We start from the raw sequence: 22,374 nt of genomic DNA, 5'->3' as shown, positions 1-22,374 counted from the left end.
CCGCCATCAACCCGCCTCCAAACAGCTTTCCCAAGTGTCGGGTCCCCGATTTGCGAATGGACCCGACACCTAGCGCCGGGAAGCGGATTAAAGGCAATTACCTGCCTATTAACTAGTACTCGCCAGTAGTTGTCAACCTATTTTTGGATTTTGCCGCTTCTGGCTTGGGTTTCCCGATGTCCGGACACCACGCCAGGTAAGTGTGGTGTGTTGTGAGTCTGCTGTAATGTTTCTGGATTGATGACAGCTGCAGAAGTAGTGTGAAGGATCCAATGGTGCACTGGTGAGTCTCAGAGGAAAGAAAATGTTGGGTACTGGATTTTTAATACATTTACAGATTTCTTTAGCTTACAAGTTTTTAAATCCATGACCAGTGCCACCTCATTGGGAGAACTTCTCTCACCAATGACAGATCACATCTGTCATCTCACCTGCAGCTGCCATCTATTCCAGGCTATAGAGGGAGTCATTGGAGAGCCTGGGTGCAAGAGGTCAGTGCAATGATTGTCAGTGTTTGCAGCACCTCAATGCTGTCAAACACTGAGAAATCAAGTCAAAATAAAATTGTGCGTGGTCCCTTTAAGGAAACCGGCAGATGATGCCTCATCAAATTATGTCATTTGACCCGCTTCCTGTTAATTGGCCAGCAAGCCCACAAGGTGGGCTTAACAAGGTCGATCAAGGCAAAATCTGTGGAGTGGATGCAGCTGGAGGCGGGACTGGAAGCTAGAAACCAACTTACCCGCACCCAACCCGCCTCCGTTAATAAAATCGTGGCTATAGACTTATAACGGCACAGAAGGAGGCCATTCGGCCCATCGAGTCCACGCCAGCTCTCTGCAGAGCAATACAGGTAGAGGTGGTGTTCCCCAGGGGCCAGTACTAGGACCACTGCTTTTCTTGATATATATTAATGACTTGGACTTGGGATAGTGATAGACTTCAAGAAGGCATAGACAGGTTGGTGAAATGGGCGGACACATGGCAGATGAAATTTAACGCAGAAAAGTGCGAAGTGATACATTTTGTTAGGAAGAACGAGGAGAGGCATTATAAACATAGAAGATAGAAGCAGGAGTAGGACATTCAGCCCGTCGAGCCTGCTCCGCCATTCAATGAGATCATGGCTGATCATCCAAATTCAGTACCCTGTCGCTGCCTTCTCCCCATATCCCTTGATCCCTTTAGCCTTAAGAAATATATCCAACTCCTTCTTGAATATACTTAATGAATTGGCCTCCACTGCCTTTTGTGGTAGAGAATTCCACAGGTTCACCACTCTCTGGGTGAAAAAAATCCTCATCTCTGTCCTAAATGGCTTACCCCTTATCCTTAGACTGTGACCCCTGGTTCTGGACTCCCCGGCCATCGGGAACATCCTTCCTGCATCCAGTCTGTCCAATCCGGTTAGAATTTTATAAGTTTCAATGAGATCCCCTCTCATTCTTCTAAACTCCAGCGAGTATAAGCCCAATCGACCCAATCTCTCCTCATACGTCATTCCTGCCATCCCAGGTATCAGTCTATTGAATCTTCGCTGCACTCCCTCCATGGCAAGGACATCCTTCCTCAGATAAGGCGACCAAAACTGCACACAATACTCAAGGTGTGGTCTCACCAAGGCCCTGTACAACTGCAGCAAGACATCCTTGTTCTTGTACTCGAACCCTCTCGCTATGAAGGCCAACAAACCATTTGCCTTTTTAACCGCCTGCTGCACCTGCATGCTTACCTTCAGCGACTGGTGCACAAGGACACCCAGGTCTCGTTGCACTTCCCCTTCTCCCAATCTATTGCCGTTCAGATAATAATCTGCCTTCCTGTTTTTGCCACCAAAGTGGATAACATCGCATTTATCAAAATTATACTGCATCTGCCATGCTTCTGCCCAATCACCCAACCTGTCCAAATCATACTAGAGTTTCTCGGCATCCTCCTCACAGCACACACGCCCACCCAGCTTTGTGTCGTCTGCAAACTTGGAGAAATTACACCTAGTTCCCTCGTCTAGATCATTTATATATATTGTGAATAACTGGGGTCCTAGGACTGATCCCTGCGATACCCCACTAGTCACTGCCTGCCACGCGGAAAAAGACCCGTTTATTCCAACTCTTTGCTTCCTGTCTGCCAACCAGTTCCTTATCCAAGTCAGTACCTTGCCCTCAATCCCATGTGCCTTACCTTTACACGCTAATCTCTTATGCGGGACCTTATCGAAAGCCTTCTGAAAGTCCAAATACACCACATCCACTGGTTCTCCCTTATCTATTCTACCAGTTACATCCTCAAAAAATTCCAGTAGATTAGTCAAGCATGATTTACCTTTTGTAAATCCATGTTGACTTTGTCCGATCCTGTCACTGTTTTCCAAGTGCTCTGCTATTACATCTTTTACAATGGATTCTAGCATTTTCCCCACTACCGATGTCAGCCTTACCGGTCTATCATTCCCCATTTTCTCTCTACCACCTTTTTTGAATAGTGAGGTAACATTAGCTACCCTCCAATCCATGGGAACTGTTCCAGAGTCTATCGAATTTTGGAAGATGACCAGCAATGCATCTACTATTTCTAGGGCCACTTCCTTAAGTACCCTAGGATGTAGATTATCAGGCCCTGGGGATTTATCGGCCTTCAATCCCGTCAATTTCCCTAACATCATTTCCCTACAAATACTGATTTCTTTCAGTTCCTCCCTCTCATTAGACCCTATGTTCCCCGACATCTCTGGGAGGTTATTTGTGTCCTCCTTTGTGAAGACAGAACCAAAGTATGTATTTAATTGGTCTGCCATTTCTTTGTTCCCCATTATAAATTCCCCTGATTCTGACTGCAAGGGACCTACTCTTGACTTCACCAATCTTTTTCTCTTCACATATTTATAAAAGCTTTTACAGTCAGTTTTATGGTCCCTGCAAGCTTACTCTCATACTCTATTTCCCCCCTCTTAATTAATCCCTTTGTCCTCCTTTGCTGAATCCTAAACTGCTCCCAATCCTCAGGTTTACTGCTTTTTCTGGCCAATTTTTATGTCCTCTCCTTGGATCGTATTCTATCCCTAATTTCCCTTGTTAGCCACGGTTGAGTCACCTTTTTGGTTTATTTTTATGCCAAACAGGGATGAACAAATTCTGTAGTTCATCCATGTGATCTTTGAGTGTTTGCCATTGCCTATCAAGCGTCAACCCTTTGAGTAACATTCTCCAATCAATCCTACCCAACTTGCGCCTCATACCATCGTAGTTTCCTTTATTTAAATTCAGGACACTAGTCTCTGGCCCCGATTTTCCTGGAGCTGTCATGCGAGGTTTCAGGCGGGCAGAAAATCGCAGAAATAGGGGGTCGCAGCCACCCCGCCCAATTCCCCACCCCGCCCGACTTTCGCCCCCGTGTTTCAGCGCGACCCGAATCAGTCCCGCCCGCAGCAGGTGGGACTGGTCGGCGGGAGCCTAGTGATCAATAATTGGCATGTTTAATTCTATTTTCAGGGGCCCTTGGAATTTTCAGCCTTTCCCCACATAAACCACGCCTGGTGGGAACACCACTTATGAAACCTGGCGTGAACAATGTCGGCTTGCTTGCTTTCAGCTGCAGGTCAATCAGGACTGAAGAGATTTAATCAGCCAGCATTTGTAGGCTGCAGGACCTTGTTGCTGAAGGCTTGGGGCAACTAGTTGAAGGCTTAGGCACAGCTGTGGAAGGTTGGAGCCTCACACACTTCTCCAGTGTGAGCTCCTGGGAAGCCCCTCTCAGCACCCTAACTCAGCGCCTCCTCAACGGAGGCATCTGCCAGAAGCATGGGAGGCCTTTTGTTCCTTCCCTTCTTGGCATTAGAGGATCTCCAACAGCAGAGGAGGCTGCAGCAGATCCAGCAACAACAGCAGATCCAGCAACAACAGCAGATCCAGCAACAACAGCAGCACCAGCAACAACAGTAGCACCAGCAGGAGCGACAGGCTGCAGCTCACCCACCTGTGGTAGCACAGGCCAGAAGGAGCCAGCGCATGGAAGGCCGTCGGCGCAGGAGATACCCCCAAAACAGGGTCTACAGACACAGGGTGAGCTACCTTAACATGACTGAGCAGCAGTGCCAAAGGTGGCTCCAACTTTCGTGAGAGGTAGTGACTGACATCTGCACAATGCTACAGCAAGACCTGGAGCCCAGAGCACCAGTTTGCCACTCCTTACCAGTGGCCATTAAAGTCACCACTGCACTCAACTTTTATGCCTCAGGCTCCTTCCAGGGATCAGCAGCAGACATCAGCGGCATCTCCCAGGCGGCCGCACACACTTGCATTAAACAGGTCACCGATGGCCTCTTTCCCCTCGCACACAATCACATCCATTTCACCCAGGATCGCGCAAGTGTGAGGGCGCGAGCGCGTGGATTAGCTCAGCTGGCAGACATTCCAAGGGTGCAGGGTGTCATTGACTGTACACATGTGGCACTTAGGGCACCCCATCGCAATCCAGTTTTTGTCAACCGCAAGGGCTTCCACTCCCTTAACGTTCAGCTGGTGTGTGACCACAAGAAGAAGGAGATTTTGCATGTTTGTGCCAAGTACCCTGGCAGCTGCCATGGCTCACTCATACTGCGCCAGTCTACTGTGCCTCCATTATTCAGTCCGCCAAATGAACTTCAGGCATGGCTACTTGGAGACAAGGGCTAGCCCCTGCGGAGTTGGCTAATGACGCCGGTGAGGAGACCAGCCAATGAAGCTGAGGAGCGCTACAACTCCAGCCACATTTCCACCAGATGCATTATCGAGCAAGCCATCGGATTGCTAAAGTTGCGCTTCAGATACCTCGATAGATCAGGTGGAGCCCTACTGTACTCATCAGCCAGGGTCTCCAAAATCGTTGTGGTATGCTGTGTGCTTCACAACATGGCACAGCGTCGTGGCTTGCCAATTCCGCAGGACCAAGAGGCTCCTCACAGAGCCGCCTCAGATGAGGATGATGCTGAGGAAGAGGAGGAGGAGGAGGAGGAGGACGGAAACGAGCATCCTACAGAGGCCTGTCAACCAGCGGCGCCAGTGCACGAGAACATTGCTGGGTGGAATGCAAGGAACGCACTCATCCTGGGCAGATTTGCATAGCCTGGTACCTCAAACACTGTAGCCTCGCTGCTTCTTAACTGACCATGGACAGTGGCCCATCCCTGCGCATTTCTACCTATTGGACCAGCTTGCTGACATTTGCAAGTAATCCTAAAGCCTCAATGTGAAATCCCCATTTGCCAAATGACAGACGCCACAACTCCAGCAGTTATCACCAGATTTTTTATGTAAAACAAAGTGATGGCATTAAAACTATATACAAGACTTCTCACCCAAGTGACTACCCTTGTGATTAGTGGTGCTTTATTTTTCTCTTACGTGTGCTCCTACGTAGTGGTACTTTTGTGGCTTCAGCAGATGTGGAGGCCCCTTGCTCACTTTGCTGCTGCTCCTGTCTCGACACCTTTGGTGGGTGTCCTCTGGGGTGGCGAGCTTGTGAGGGCTTGTCAGCAGTCTGCTGCTCCTGTGGCTGTGCAGGGGTTGAGACTCCTATCTCACTTGGGTGTGGACTCCGGCGGGGCTCTGACCGAGGGCTCTGCAGTGGCATGGAAGTGTGAGCACGTGGAGAGGAGCCCCCACTTCCTTGAGGTGTGCCAACAACCTCCCTCTCATGGGTCAGCTCCCCCTCAGTGCCTGCAAGTGGCTGGAGAGCACCTTGCTGCACATCAGGGGGGCCATGGGGACCCGTCTCTGCACTGGAAGTCCTGCTCAGAGGGACTTCCATGAAGGTCTGGTTTCGGTGCTCAATAGATGCCCATCGCTCCTCAAGAGATGTCATTCTATTCTGAGCACTCACCATGTTTTCGATAGCCTGGCGACTAAGTTCCTCCATGGCCATAGCCCTCCTCTCCTCGGCCGCAGCCCTCCTCTCCTCGGCTGCAGCCCGCCTCTCCTCGGCTCCAGCCCTCCTCTCCTCGGCCGCAGCCCTCCTCTCCTTGGTCGCAGCTCTCCTCTCCTCGGCTGCAGCCCTCCTCTCCTCGGCGGTAGCCAGCCTTACCACGGAGGTAGCCATCCTTTCCATGGTGATGCTTTCATGCGCCAATGACTCCAATAAGGCTGTGCTCATGCTCACCATGGACTCCTCCATTCGCTCCACACTCGCAGCGACCCTGGAGACAAAACCTCCCAGAGACTCCTGCATCTGTGCATGGAGATCCATCACCTCCTCTCTTGCGGATGGACCCAGAGGCATAGGGTCGACATGCAGCTGAGCTGAGCTGGCAGAGACCTGCGCCCTCCGATGAGGACTCTCCACAATCTGCTGATGCTCACTTGTGAGCTGTGAAACACCAGGTGACAACACTACTCTATGTCTCGAAGGCCCCCCCGAGGTGTGAGTGCCTGCACTGGTGCTGGGTGCGCTTACTTCTGCTGACGCTGCGCCCTCAGAAGCTGGAGCTTCCTCTGAGGAGTCTGGCTGCAAAGCCTCTTCCTCCTCGGCAGTGGGGACGGGGGATCCGGATGGTCCTGTGGGGGAGTAAAGGAAAGAGTTAGAGATGTAATGCCAAGGCGACTTGCACATTGGATTTGGCATATGCTCATAATTCCAAATGATGTAGCTTCAGAATCATATCAGCGACTCATGCTATGTCAATGAGAGAGATGGGAAACTATTCTGTCATCAGCTTGCGGGCGTGCTCCTGTCTCTCCTGCCCCAGCTTCCACAGGCACGTCAGCCCCAGCAATCTCCATCACAGCTTCCTCCCAGAGGCTCAGGTGGGCGATTGAGGGTGGTCCTCCTCCAGTCCTTGCACGCTCTCTCCTATTGTGAGCTCTCTTTTCCTGCAATGAGGGAGACAAGTGGAGTTTGAGTGAGAGTGCAGGAGTGAGTGTAGAGATTGCATCGTATAGATACTTAGAAGGAGACAAAGATGGTGTGAGGCTGCAAGACCAAGGGCCCTCCCTGTGTGTTGTCAGTTGTGTTCCAAGCATCAGAGTGAGAGGCAGTGTGAGGGCTGCATGATGGAACAGTTATGTGAAGGTGAGCATAGAGAGATAAGGAATGGGTAAGGGTGCATGGATGTGACTGTGAAGTGGGATGTGGAGGAAGAGAGTGCTGAAGCTGAGTGCTGTTGGGGAAAGGCAATGGGGGTCAGGTTGAGGGTGATGGAAACTTCATACTTACTTTTCCTGTACGGTGAAGGTCATGGAAGCGCTTCCTGCACTGTATCCAGGTCCGTCAGGTGACTCCCTGAGAGTTAACCTCTGCAGCCACCTCCATCCATGCAGCCCTGGTCTCTTTGGGAGGCCACTTCCTCCCTGAGCTAGGGAACAGGACCTCCCTGTGGGCCCTTACCCCATCCACCAATGTCTGGAGTGATGTCTCGTCAAATTTGGCGGCAGCTCGGTCTCTGCCGCTGGCAGCAGCTGGTGCATGCTCCTCTGCCATTCTGCAAGACTGGTTGGGAAGCCTGCAGAGGTTGAAAAGCTTGCTGGACACTTTAAAAGCACCATGAATGATGACATCATACTGTGGGGCTTTCTGACTGGAAATGGACAATTAACAAGGGTGCCCACACGCTGGAAATAAATTGGCCAATTGAGGGAAAATTGCGTGCAGCTGGCTGACCCATTTAGATTTGGATTGGAACCCGACATTCGGGGAACCCGACAATTCCCCGCACCTTCGGGAAAATCGGGGCCTCTGAGTCAACTACTTCACTCTCCATCTTAATGAAGAATTCTATCATATTATGATTGCTCCGACCCAAGGGGCCTCGCACAACAAGATTGTTAATTAATCCTTTCTCATTACATAATACCCAGTCTAAATGGCCTAATCTCTAGTTGGTTCCTCGACATATTGGTCCAGGAAACCATCTCGTATACACTCCAGGAATTCCTCCTCCACAGTATTATTACTAATTTGGTTAGCCCAATCTATATGTAGATTAAAGTCACCCATAATAACTGCTGTGCCCTTATTGCATGTATCTCTAATTTCCCATTTAATGCCATCCCCAACCTCCGCATTACTGTTTGGAGGTCTGTATACCACTCCCACTAACATTTTCTGCCCCATGGTATTTCTCAGTTCTACCCATACAGATTCCACATCATCAGAGCTAATATCCTTCCTTTTAATTGTGTTAATCCCCTCTTTAACCAGCAATGCTACCCCATCTGCTTTTCCTTTTTGCCTATCTTTCCTGAATATTGAATACCCCTGGATGTTGAATTCCCAGCCTTGGTCACCCTGGAGGCATGTTTCTGTAATCCCAATCATATCATATCCGTTTACCTCTATGTGCGCAGCTAATTCACCCACCTTATTACGAATGCTCCTCGCATTAAGACACAAGGCCTTCTGGCTTGTTTTTTTAACACTCTCACACCTTTTAGAATTATTATTTACTGTGGCCATGTTTGATTTAAACCCTTGATTTCTCTGACTGCCACCTTTGTTTTTCTCCTTCTTTTCTTTTGCTTCTATCCTTGTTTCCCTTTCCTTTGACTCCCTGCTTAGGTTTCCAACCCCCTGTCATTTTAGTTTAAACCCTCCCCCAGAGCACTAGCAAACACTCCCCCTAGGACATTGGTCCCGGTCCTGCCCAGGTGCAAACCATCCAGTCTGTACTGGTCCCACCTCCCCCAGAACCGGTTCCAATGTCCCAGGAATTTGAATCCCTCCCCCTTGCACCATTCCTCTAGCCATTTATTCATCTGAAATATCCTTCTATTTCTACTCTGACTAGCACGTGGCACTGGTAGCAATCCTAAGATTACTACCTTTGAGGTCCTATTTTTTAATTTACCTCCTAACTCCCTATATTCAGCTTTTAGGATCTCATTCCGTTTTTTTACCAATATCATTAGTACCTATATGCACCACAACAACTGGCTGTTCACCCTCCCCTTCCAAAATATTCTGCAGCCGTTCTGAGACATCCTTGACTCTTGCACCAGGGAGGCAACATACCATCTTGGAGTCTCGTTTGCGGCCGCAGAAACGCCTATCTATTCCCCTTGCAATAGAATCCCCAATCACTGTAGCTCTCCCACTCTTTTTCCTCCCGTCCTGTGCAGCAGAACCACCCACGGTGCCAGGAAGTTGGCTGCTGCTGCCTTCCCCTGATAAGCCATCTCCCTCACCAATATGCAAAGCGGTATATCTGTTTGAGAGGGGGATTGCCACAGGGGACCCCTGCACTACCTGCCTGCACCTACTACTCTGCCTGGTGGTCTCCCATTCTCTTCCTGCTGTGCAGCCTTTACCTGCAGTGTGACCAACTCCTTAAACGTGTTATCCACGACCTCCTCAGCATCGCGAATACTCCAGTATGTATCCACTCGCAGCTCCAGCGCCGCAATGCGGTCTGTCAGTGGCTGCAGCTGGATACACTTCCCGCACACATGGTCATCAGGGACACGGGAAGTGTCCCTGATTTCCCACATAAGTGCAGGAGGAGCATACCACGGGGCTGAGCTCTTTGCCATGACTTACCCTTTAATTCGTTCAAATTAAATTAAATCAAATCAACCCCACCAATTACACTACAATTAAACAATATACTTAGGGCCCTGGTTTACCAGCAGTCCCCGCTACACCACAGACACCCTATAAACTATAAACCACAAAATTTAAGTTTGGAAAAAAGGAGAAAGAGAGAAATACTCATCAAAACTAAAGGGTACAATCCTAAACGGGGTGCATGAACAGAGATGCCTGGGGTTATATGTGCACAAATCATTGAAGGTGGCAGGGCAGGTTGAGAAAGCATTTAAATAAGCATGTGGGATCCTGGGCTTCATAAATAGAGGCACTCAGGGCGATTTTGCCGGCGCTCAGGGATCGGGTCTGGAGGCGGGGCTGCTAGCAAAATCAAACAGATTGGCAGCGAGTCCTGAACCCACTTTCAACCCGCCTCCAATCAATCTTCCCGGGAGTCGGGTCCCCGATTTGCGTAGGGACCCGGCTACTAGCGGCGGGAAGAGGATTCTAGCCACATAACTGCTTGTTAACAGGTAGTTAACAGGCATTTAAGAGGCTTTTTCCAATGTTGACACTTCTACTGCGGGCTTCCTGACATCGGGGAACCCCACCAGGTTAAGTGTGGCGTGCTGTAAGTCTACTGTAATGATTGTGTATAGATGACAGCTGCAGAAGTGGTGGGAAGGATCCAATGGGACACTGGTGAGTTGCAGAGGTAAGAAAATGTTGGGAAAGTCATTTTTAATGTGTTTAGAATTTTCTGTACGTGACAAGCTTTGAAGTGTTTGTGTAGTCCCACCTCACCAGTGACAGATCGCTTCTGTAATCTCACCTGCAGCTGCCATCTGTTTTAGCCTAAGGAGAGAGTCACTGGAGAGGCTGGGTGCAAGGGCTCACTTTTGTACAGTGATTGTCAGTATTTGCAGCACCTCAATGCTGTCAAACACTGAAAAAATAATCTGTCAAAAAGAAATTGTGGTGGCCCCTTTAAGAAAACCGGCAGATAACGCGTCATCAACTGATGTCATCTAACACCGGCTTTCTCTTAATTGGCCGGCAAACCCACAGGATGGGTTTAACAAGGCCAACTAATGCAAAATAGCGTCTGTGTGTCGGATGTCGCTGGGGGCGGGGCTAGTACCCGTAAGGCAGCAGTCCCGCCCCCAACGCTCCTCTTCAGGTAAGATTCCGGCCATAGAGTACAAAAGCAAGGAAGTTATGATGAACCTTTATAAAACACTGATTTGACTTCCACAGGAGTATTGAGTCCAATTCTGGGCACCATACTTTAGCAAGGATGTGAAGGCCTTAGAGAGGGTGCAGAAAAGATTTACAAGAATGATTCCATGGATGAGGGACTTCAGTTATGTGGATAGACTAGAGAAGCTGTTCTCCTGAGAGTAGAGAAGGTTGAGAAGAGATTTGATAGAGGCATTCAAAATCATGAGGGGTCTAGACAGAGTAGATGGAGAGAAACTGTTCCCATTAGCGGAAAGGCCGAGAACCAGAGGACACAGATTTAAGAGGTGATTGGGAAAAGAACCAATGGCGACATGAGGAAAACTTTTTTACGCAGCGGGTGTTTAGGATCTGTAATGCACTGCCTGAAAGGGTGGTGGAGGCAGACTCAATCGTGTCTTTCAGAAGGGAATTGGATAAGTACCTGAAGGAAAAATATTTGCAGGGCCAAGGGGAAAGGGCGGGTGAGTGGGACTAGCTGAAGTGCTTTTGCAAAGAGCCGCACGGGCTTGACGGGCTGAATGGCCTCCTTCTATGCTGTAAACATTCTATGATTCTATGAGATATTGACCTGGAGTTTGCGTTCAGCCATGGCGCTTGCCGCTAACCTTGAAGAAAGATGCCCACAAAAATCTAGCGATCTTTGTGCATCGATTTCACTCTCCCAACGTTAGTTTGATTCTGGCGCCAAGTCTAGGGGATCTCAAGTGTCCACAGCAACAGCGATGTTGTCAAGCTGGCTAAGCAGTAAATCACATTGAAGAATTCTCGCAGACCGCAAACCAGGCAGTAAAAAGCACTAATTATCCCTCACTTTTTTATAAATTTTACAAAGAACAAAATAAAGATTGGAACATACACATGGGATTAAGGTTTTAGTTTAGATTACTAGCAAAGACATTTTTACTGCTATGCTAAAACTATGTTGGAAAATTCAAATTAGCATGAATACATCCCAAAAGGGACCTTGTGCCTACAATTCTATTTTCTGGAAGGTAGCAAATCAGTGAAAAGATTACCAATGGATGAAAAATAAACCTTATATCAAGCTCTTTTAAAAAAATAGTTTTGCATTCTTTTTTGGAATATATAAATGTCAACGAATAATTAATACTGACCCTGTCACATGAAAAATATAACATCATAAGAACATAATAGGAGCAGGAGTAGACCATACGGCCCCTCTAGCCTGCTCCACCATTCAATAAGATCATGGCTGATCTTCTACATCAACTCTACTTTCCTGCCCTACCCCCATGTCCCTTGATTCCCTTAGTGCCTAAAAATCTATTGATCTCAGTCCTGAATATACTTAATGATTGAGCATCCACAGCCCACTGGGGTAGAGAATTCCAAAGATTCACAACCCTCTGAATGAAGAAATTTCTCCTCATCTCAGTCTGACATTTACTGCAATAATATGTTAGTACAGCATTTTACATATTTTGCACATCACTCAGTAAATACAATAGTGGCACACTTAATTGTTAGATACCTCTTTTTAACAATCAGCAAAATTGGGTGTAAGACTTAATAATATTACTGAACTCATCTGCATATTCTTAAGACTGCTTTACATTCTTTTGCATGCACTTGTTGCAACCACTTTTAAAACTAATATAACATTTAAAAAGTTGCATTATTTTACATATTTGTAGACTTGTTAGAAATTAATCCTTGGTGTAATGCATATGGGTGTTTATCTTGCTTGGTTCAAAGTTCATGGAACAGAATTACATGGTGCCACCCTGCAGCTGCATTCAAGCAAAATAGCATCTCCTGATGATCACCATCTTTGGAGATCACTATTTTGCTTATTTGTAGTTCAGCAGACATATAGGTATGGAATAAATAAAAGAATAATCTCCAGGTCATCGACACCATAGGTACCCTCGGCACAAACTCCTTACAATGTTTGGTGGTTGCGTAGAATCATAGAAATTACAGCATAGGAAGCTGCCATTTTGCCAGGGCTAGTGCTAATTTATCAACTGAAGTTATCTGCTCTAATCAATTTTTGCTGTCCTTTCCCTGTTCCCTCATACTATTATTTTCCAAATATCTATCCAAATCCATTTGAAATATTATGGTCTTTGTCTCAATAACCACTGTGATAAAGCAATCCATGTAATAATGATCCTCTCTATTTTTTTTTTTAATACCCCCTTTGTTCTTCTAGTGATAATCCTCTGTCAATGCACCTTGCTACTGATTTGCAAACCCAATGGACACAATATTTCACTGTTTACACTTTCAAATCCTTTCATAATTTTGAAAATCTCTATCAGATGCTCCCTTAAACTTCCCTGTTCCAATGAGAAAAGCCACCGTGTTTTAAGCCTTTTTTCATAGCTAAGCTCTCTCATTCCCAGTATCTTTCTACGGAATGTCTATTGTACCATCCCATGGCTAAATATCCTTTCTGTAATGGGGTGCTCAGAACTGCATTTTTTAAATTCATTCACAGGATATGGACGTCAAAAGCAAGGCCAGCATTTATTGCCCATTCTTAATTGCCCTTGAGAAGGTGGTGGTGAGCTGCCTTCTTGAATACAACTGAATGGCTTGCTAGGCCTCTTCAGAGGGCAGTTAAGAGTGAACCACATTGCTGTGGGTCTGGAGTTACGGATAGGCCAGACTGGGTAAAGGACATTAGTGAACCAGATGGGTTTTACGACAATCCGCTAATTTCGTGGACACCATTACTGATACTGGCTTTTTATTCCAGATTTATTTAATTATTTGAATTTAAATTCCCCAGCTGCAGTGTTGGGGACTCATGTCTTCAGATCATAAGAACATAAGTAATAGGAGCTGGAGTAGGCCATTTGGCCCTTCGAGCCTGCTCCACCATTCAACAAGGTTATGGTTGATCTTCTATCGCAACTCCACCTTCCCGCTCTATCCCCATATCCCTTGGTTCCCTTAGTTCCTAAAAATGTATCGACCTCTGTCTCAACAACTGAGCAGCCACAGCTCACTGAGGTAGAGAATTCCAAAGATTCACAACCCTTTGAAGTGAAGAAATTTCTCCTCATCTCAGACCCAAATGGCTGACTGCTTATTCTGAGACTGTGACCCCGTGTTCTAGATTCCCTAGCCAGGGGAAACATTTTCTGAGCATTAACCCTGTCAAGCCCCTTAAGAATTTTATATGTTTCAATTAGATCACCTCTTCTAAACTCTAGGGAATATAGGCCTAGTCTACTCAATCTCTCCTCATAGGGCAATCCCCTCATCCCAGGAACCAGTCTAGTGAACCTTCGTTGCACTCCCTCTAAGGCAAGAATGTCTTTCCTTAGGTAAGCAGACCAGAACTGTACACAGTACTCCAGGTGTGGCCTCGCCAATGCCCTGTATAATTGTGGTAAGACTTCTTTACTCTTATACTCTAATCCCTTTGTAACAAAAGCTAACATACCATTTGCTTTCCTAATTGCTTGCTGTACCTGCATGTTAACTTTCTGTGATTCATGTACAGGGACACCTAGGTCCCTCTGAATGCAAACATTTCCCAGTCTCTCACCATTCAAAAAATATTCTGCTTTTTTGTTTTTCCCGACCAAAGTGGATAACTTCACACTTCCCCACATTATATTCTATTTGCCATGTTCTTGACCACTCAGCCCACCTGTCTATATCTCTCTGCAGCCTCTTTGCACCTTCCTCACAGCTTACTTTCCCACCTAATTTTATATCATCAGCAAACTTGGATACATCACACTCAGTCCCTTCATCTAAGTCATTAATATAGATTGTGAATAGCTGAGGCCCAAGCACTGAGCCTTGTGGTACCCCGCTAGTTACAGCCTGCCAACCCAAAAAAGTATCGTTTATTCCTACTCTGTTTTCTGTCCATTAACCAATCCTCAATCCATGCCAATATATTACCCCCAATCCCATGAGGCCTAATTTTGTGTAATAACCTCTTGTGTGGCACCTTATTGAATGCTTTTTGGAAATCCAAATACACTACATTCACTTATCCATTCTACTAGTTACATCTTCAAAAAACTTTAACAGATTTGTCAAACACGATTTCCCTTTCATAAAACCATGTTGAATCTGCCTAATCAAAATACAATTTTCTAAGTGCCCTTTACCATGTTCCTAATAATAGATTCAAGCATTTTGCCTACTACTGATGTCAGACTAACTGGCCTGTGGTTTCCCATTTTTTTCTATTTCTCCTTTCTTAAATAGCGGGATTGTGTTTGCTACCTTCCAATCCTTGGGGACTGTTCTGGAATCTAGGGAATTATGGAAGATTAATACCAGTACATCCATTATCTCTGCAGCTCCCTCTGTTAAAATCCTAGGATTCAGGTCATTAGGTCCAGGGGATTTGTCGCCACTTAGTCCCATTAATTTCTCCAGTACGATGTCTTTGCTTATACTAATTTCTTTAAGTTCCTCATTCTCTGTAGGCCCTTGGTTCCCCATTATTTCTGGAATATTTTGTGTCTTCTACTGTGAAGTCAGATACAAAGTATTTGTTTAATGTCTCTGCCATTTCCTTATTGCCCATTTTAATTTCTCCTGTCTCTGCCTCTAATGGGCCCACATTTACTTTCACTAATCTCTTCCTATTTGCATACCTATAGAAACATTTACAATCTGTTTTTATGTCTCTTGCCAATTTACTCTCATTCTTTTTTCTCTTTCCTTATCAATTTCTTGGTCCTGCTTTGCTGAATTCTAAAATCCTCCCAATGCTCAGGCTTACTACTCTTTTTGGCAACATTATAAGCCTCTTCCTTTGATCTAATACTATCTTTAACTTCTCTTATTAGCCACAGTTGGACCACTTAATCATTAGTCCAGGCCTCTGGATGACTAGTCCAGTAACATAAACACTATGCTACCGTACCCCTAAATACTTCAATTGTAGCCTGAGCAATGTCTTATAGATATTGAACATTACTCCCTTGCTTTTATATTCAATGGCCTATGTATAAAATCCAGAATCCTGTCTGCCTTCTTAATAGTGTTTTCTACCTGCACTCCCAGCCACCTTTCAAAGGGAAGGATAGTTGTTATTTATTCCCCTGCCAGTATTTGCGCTGGCAGCTATGTTCAATTAATGTTACTGATATTGCAGGAAGGGCAGTGTATGCTAGTAACCATGGTAATCTATACCACGATATGCTGGTAATCATGATAATCTCTACCATGGGATAAAACAGAATGATGGAATTCAAAAAATCAACTTGTTTTTATTCCTGCATTTCCCCAGTGCTCTTGATACATGTACTTCTGGGGAGTCCTGCAGATCTTTTTAGGGATGTGATGTGTTTGATATTTGCTGTAATAGGATTCAGCAAAAACACCTTGGATGCAGAGAAAAAATATAACCTCGTTTTTTACTTAATGCAACCAGTTAGTAAACTTAAGTTTCTTGAGTATTTTTTTTCGTGAGGTCCCAACTTCAGTTCACTGGATTTATGCTATCTTCCTTGATTAATAAGACCTGATAATGTAAGCCTGTGGAAATCTCCATCAACATTATTAATGCCAATTGTTAAAGTTTTTTGGGAGGTGAGCTCGAGTCAAATGTTTAACTAATAACCTGTTGCCTAGTGGCTCTCGTGATTGCTCATATATGACTTACAATTAAAAAATATAATGTCTCTTGGTAGTTTTGTTGTGAATGCCTCCTGGCAGCTGAAACTGATAAAGAAATTATTGTGCCCCCATTGCGACTTTAAACAACCTGGTATTCGAACTGCTACATATTCATTTCCATGGTTACTACAACAAAAAAATAATATATTGTGTATTGCGTAACACATAAGTTGAGTAGCACCACACCTACTTTAAATAATTAAAACTATACAGCTTTTATTTAAATTGGAAGATATCAATAAACTATAGTAGAATGTTACTGTAGTAGAATATAAGTATGTTTTGGACACCAAGCTGTGCACCACTATGTTCAAAATCATTGAGTTCAAGACATAAGCAGCATACCTGTGTGAAAAAATGTCTCTGTAAGGGCTGCCATCTTGAAGAGCAATGCCATAACCTCTATCGGCTTTAGAATTCCTTGCTGTGACAAAGGCGCAGTCAGGCTCATTCTCTACAACATATTCTAGTGCTGCAACATCCCAGATGAATGCATAATTTCCAGACTTTACCTTAAAATATGAAAGTGTGTTACTACGTGGCTTACACAAACACTAGTTCTATATTTAGTTTTCAAAAACATATGCAACACGAAAGTACTAGCTGAACCAATCAATATCTTTTTATCACATATTATAATAATAAGCTGGTCCTGGTATTTCGACTTCCTTGTTTAAAATTTAAAGTTCTGAACTAATTTTCAAATTAGACTAATGAAAAAGTATATGAACTGATATAGACGGAATGTCATTTACATATTTGCAAAAGAGTTTACAATATATAGTGCATCAAGTGTGTGATGATGTATTTTCATATCCTTACATTTTTACATTTACAATCAACATGTATGAGTAATGCTGGTATGAGTGACTTCCAGTATAATTAGCATAATAATCAGATAATTTTCTTAGGAAGACAAAAAAGTTCAGGAATAATTCTTTTTATGCCAATAACAACACTTACTCCAGACTGAATAATGTAGCAATATGACATCAGCTTTGATGTAAGTGAAAAGAAATCAGATTCCAAGGGGGGAATTTTCCGGGGGGTGTGGGGGGGTGGGGGGTGTGGGTGGTCGGCAGGTGCGATTGGTGGTGGGTCAGGTGGGAAAGTGTTTTTTTTTTGACAGCGGGTCGGGAATGCGCTGCCACATGCCATTACCAAATGTCGGGTCTGTCAGCGCTGAGCAGACCCGACACACAGCGGCAGGGGACCCAATTCAGGTCATTCTGACCTTGTCAACAGAGGATTAACAATAAATTTGAGCTCACCTTTAAAATTTACCAGCTCGCCAACAGGGTCCACGCTGCTCGGGAATCATATCTATTAAGCTGGGCGAGAGTTGAATGGCCATGGAATTATCTCATTACTTGACAGCTTGAAATGTGCTATAAAAGCTCCCATCTTACAGCTGTTTACTTTCCAAGTTCAGAAGTTGTTGCATACTGCATTTGGAAGACAGATTGAGCATTTTGCAGGTTGCAAGTGTTTGGAGCAAACTCTCTATCCAGTGTCACCTCAATGGAACAACCTCTCTCACCACTGACAGATTGCTTCTGTCATCTTAAGTTTACCTGCCATCTATTCCATCAGCATGGGTATGGTTTATACTCTCTCAGCTTGGTCCTTAGAATCTGAGCATGATCAGCCGCAACACCAGCATCACCAGGCACGCCAGCAGCACCAACAACCACACCAACCTTCTCTGCAATCACCTGATGCTGCACAGGACAGAGGGCATCAGCACCCAACCACATTGCTGCATGGGATGCCAGGGATGGCCTCACCATGGCCACATTTACTTCACTTGAGGCTGCACACCCTAGCTACCACATGATGCGCCAGGTTGGCACCACCCCACACCAACACCATAAAGCATCCCTACAATGCCCAAGCCATTCCTTTCACACTCATCAACATTGCGGAGGGTGCCGTTATGTCTCACTATTCACTTCAACTCCCTAAGACACTTCCACAGGTACACAAAAATCTGTCCAAGAACTCAAAGTTTTGAAAATAAAGATTTCAATGTTTGACAGCACATTAACAGAAACTTCACATGAACATTGACTAAAACACACAAGTGCCTACCTTTTTGTGTTGTTAGTTGTTATGTTTGGACTAGAATGAGGGTGAGTGTGTGGGGTGGCTGGTGAGATGGGGATGTGATAATGTAGATGGAGAAGGATGGGTGGAGGTGCAAGGTAAGTTGGCATGAGTAAGGATATGCAGGAGTAGGGTAGGGAAGGCAGACTGATGGGGATGTGATGAGTGGCACAGCAGGATGAGATTGAGTGTGGCTTTGCAGTAACATTGTGATCTATTGAGATCATTGAAAGGTTTGTGCCACTGCAGCCAGGGACCCCTGATGGTGCACCTGCTTGTGTCCTCCTGTGCAACCAGGCTGCGTTGGTCTCCTGGGGAGGTCTCTTCCTCCCATTGGAAGGGAAGATGACCTCCCTGTGTGCTTTGACTCCCTAAACATATGGAGGGAGTCATGTGAGAGCCTGGGTGCAGCTGTGCACCTCTGTGCAGTGCTTGTCAGTGTTTGCAGCACCTCAATGCTGTAGAACACTGACAGCACAAATGTCAAAGTGAATTTGCGCATGGTCCTTTTAAGGAAACCGGCTGATGATGCGCCATCAAATGACATCATCAGACCTGCTTCCTTCAATTGGCTGTGAAACTCCCTGGGCAGGCTTAACAAGCCCAATCAGGGGAAAGTCATGTTGGAGGCCGGGATGGAGCCAATAGCAAGTCTGTGAACTGCCACTTCTGACCTCGCCCGCACCGGACCCGCCGAGGTAGGGAAAATTGCGGCCTAACTTATTGTCTTATTAAAGCAAAGACAATACTGTTAATCCTAACTATAGCAATAGCATTAAGCCAGGCTCTGTAGATGCAAATAGCAGGTCTTATTTGCATTGCAAAACCCAGCAGGAACTAGACCAATCACAACTAGTTTTATAATAATGATTCCACATGATCTTGAATGCCATTGAATACACACATTAAAACCATTGTGAATCTCTACAGCAATGGCAAATGCTACTAGGAGCCCTCCTGAATGTGGTAATGAACTAAAGGAAGCAACATCGGTTAGAGTCACACCTGCAGCCCTATACGTGTCCAGCAAAAATACTGCAATACAGGAAAATCTAGACTGTAATATTACATTAATTAAATAGACATATATGGGACAAATTTATTGTATTGACAATGTTTTGCAGAAATATTTTTTGAGCCAAAACAATAGTTTTGATTATTGAACTAATCATGGATGCTTTATTTGACACAGAGATTGTCAATTCACCTATGGCACTGACTGAAGATGGTTTTCTCCCCTCCCTCACAATACACTTATTTTTCAGTTGAAGTAAACATACTCTGGCCAATATTCCTAGCCCCATTGATTTAATTGGAACCTATTTGTTCATAATATTTAATTGCTAACCCAATATCTGTCAGAATTTTCACAAAAACATTTCATTCTCCTTGTGCTATCTCCAAAAATAGTTGAAACCCATTATCCAGTCAGCATTTCATTGCCCCAGATCATTTTTATTTTAAGATTCTATTTTGAAAATATCATCCATTCTCAGATATGTTTTTACAATTATTGATTGCCTGCTATTCAGAGTATTAATTCCATGGTTAACAGTTCTTTTCCAGCCCCCTTCAATATGCAGTCAACTAGCTTGATTCTGAAATGTCATTCAACTTACCCCGGGTAAACTCAAAACTACATAAAAAACTTTATCTGAAACAAGTAATGAGAATAGTCCAGTTTCTAACTCACTGTCTGGTTTGATTAAAGAAATAGGAGTGCTGAAGATTCTGACTAACTGTGGATGCATACACACTGACAAGACAGATCCATTTGCTTCCCTAAAACTCATCAGAAAACAGAACTAAATTTACAATACTGCTGGATTCCACATGGTCCAGAACGCCATTAAAAACATGTGTAGGATTGGTGCCTTATAGCCAAAACATCATAACTAGTGTTTTTTCACACATGGCACCTTACTTTTTTTTATTTGTTCATGGAATGTGGGCGTCGCTGGCAAGTCCAGCATTTATTGCCCATCCCTAATTGCCTTCGAGAAGGAGGTGGCGAGCCGCCTTCTTGAACCGCTGCAGTCTGTGTGGTGAAGGTACTCCCATGGTGCTGTAAGGTAGGGAGTTCCAGGATTTTGACTCAGCGACGATGAAGGAACAACAATATATTTCCACATCAAGATGGTGTGTGACTTGGAGGGGAACTTGGAGGTGGTGGTGTTCCCATGCGCCTTCTGCCCTTTTCCTTCTAGGTGATAGAGGATGTGGGTTTGGGAGGTGCTGCCGAAGAGGCCTTGGTGAGTTACTGCAGTGCATCTTGTAGATGGCACACAACTGTCGCCATGGTGCGCTGGTGGTGGAGGGAGCAAATAGTTAAGATGGGGTGCCAATCAAGCAGGCTGCTTTGTCCTGGATGGTGTCAAGCTTCTTGAGTGTTGTTGGAGCTGCACTTATCCAGGCAAGTGGAGAGTATTCTATCACACTCCTGACTTGAGCCTTGTAGATGGTGGAAAGGCTTTTGGGAGTCAGGAGGTCCAGTTAAATTTCTGATTACCCCTAGGATGTTGATGGTGGGGGATTTGATGATAGCAATGCCATTGAATGTCAAGGGGAGGTGGTTAGACTTTCTTTTGTTGGCGATGGATATTGCCTGGCACTTGTGTGGCGCAAATTTTACTAGCCACTTATCAACCCAAGCCTGAATGTTGTCCAGGTCTTACTGCATGCGGGCAAGGACTGCTTCATTACCTGAGGAGTGGCAAATGGAACTGAACACTGTGCAATCATCAGCGAACATCCCCACTTCTGACCTTATGATGGAGGGAAGGTCATTGATGAAGCAGCTGAAGATGGTTGGACACTGCCCTGAGGAACTCCTGCAGCAATGCCCTGGGGCTGAGATGATTGGCCTCCAACAACCACAAACATCTTCCTTTGTGCTAGGTATGACTCCACATGAACACATGAACCAACAAACCATGCCTTCTATCGCTAACTTTCCTATTGGAAAAGTAAGCTCATTCATTGCCTACTCTTTCCCTTTCCTTGTATCATAAACAGTGGAAAACTGGCAAATTGAACCAATTCTTTTGTTAGACTAACTCTGTATTTTCCTGTCTACTTCACTGTTTTCTCTCTCTCTATGACTGCTGCAATTACTGCATTAGAGAAAGGTTTGAGTATTATCCATATTAGACAGAGCAATGGAGTTGGTTACCTGTAAAAATCCACCAAGTTAGACTCAGACACTACAGTTAAGATCAGCTGAGCTACAGAGTAGTCAAGTGAAATGTTTGTGTTTTGCAGCAAAGGGCCAGCCGGAGTCTCAGGCAAATGTGGCAATATTCAGAAGGAATGTGAAAAGGGAAGTCTAAGCAGCAGAAAATGGCTCAGTTGGACCAGTGATCCAAAGGCCGCGAATTTAATCACGCTGAGGTGGCAGGTTTGGAGGTGATACCGCTGTCAAAACCGCAAAGATCGACAGTGGGTAGGAAACCCACTGTCAACCCGCCTCCACTTGAGTCTCCAAGGTGTCAGGTCTGTAAACACAGAACTGACCTGACACCAAGTGGCGGGGGAGCCAATTCTGGTACTTAAATGGTTTGTTAAGAGCAAATTTAAGAGTCTTTTAAGGCTTACTTGTAATTTTACTTTCTCCCCCACTGGTTACCCGCTGTTCAGGGAACACGCCAGCTCAGCCTGGCGTGTTGTGAGTCTGCTCTGATGTTTTTGTAAAGCTGACAGCTGCAGAAGTGGTGTCAAGGATGCCATGTTGCAGATCGTGAGTTTCAGAGAAAAGGAAATGTTGGTTGCTGCATTTTTAATAAATATAGAGATTTCTTTAGCTTACAAGTTTTTAAATCCATCTGTATGTCCAGTGCCACCTCATTGGGAGAACCTCTCTTACCAGTGACAGATCGCTTCCGTCATCTCACCTGCAGCTGCCATCTATTC

At 45.2% G+C, this 22,374-nt stretch overlaps 1 protein-coding gene across 1 annotated transcript in view; it reads right to left on the bottom strand.

The window, feature by feature from the left end:
• Positions 1–22,374, bottom strand: part of LOC147113870 (glutamate receptor ionotropic, delta-2-like) — an 826,198-nt gene that overhangs the window by 42,496 nt on the left and 761,328 nt on the right. Inside the window, exon 14 of the mRNA XM_085995253.1 lies at positions 16,705–16,871. Coding sequence (XP_085851379.1) covers positions 16,705–16,871 — 167 coding nt within the window. The remainder of the gene's footprint in view (positions 1–16,704; positions 16,872–22,374) is intronic.

The sequence above is a fragment of the Somniosus microcephalus genome, chromosome 8 (assembly GCF_052327205.1).
Source record: "Somniosus microcephalus isolate GS21.2 chromosome 8, FLI_Smic_1.0, whole genome shotgun sequence".
Taxonomy (NCBI): domain Eukaryota; kingdom Metazoa; phylum Chordata; class Chondrichthyes; order Squaliformes; family Somniosidae; genus Somniosus; species Somniosus microcephalus.
Note: the sequence above shows the minus strand (reverse complement) of the source record. Positions and strands in the feature narration are given on the sequence as shown.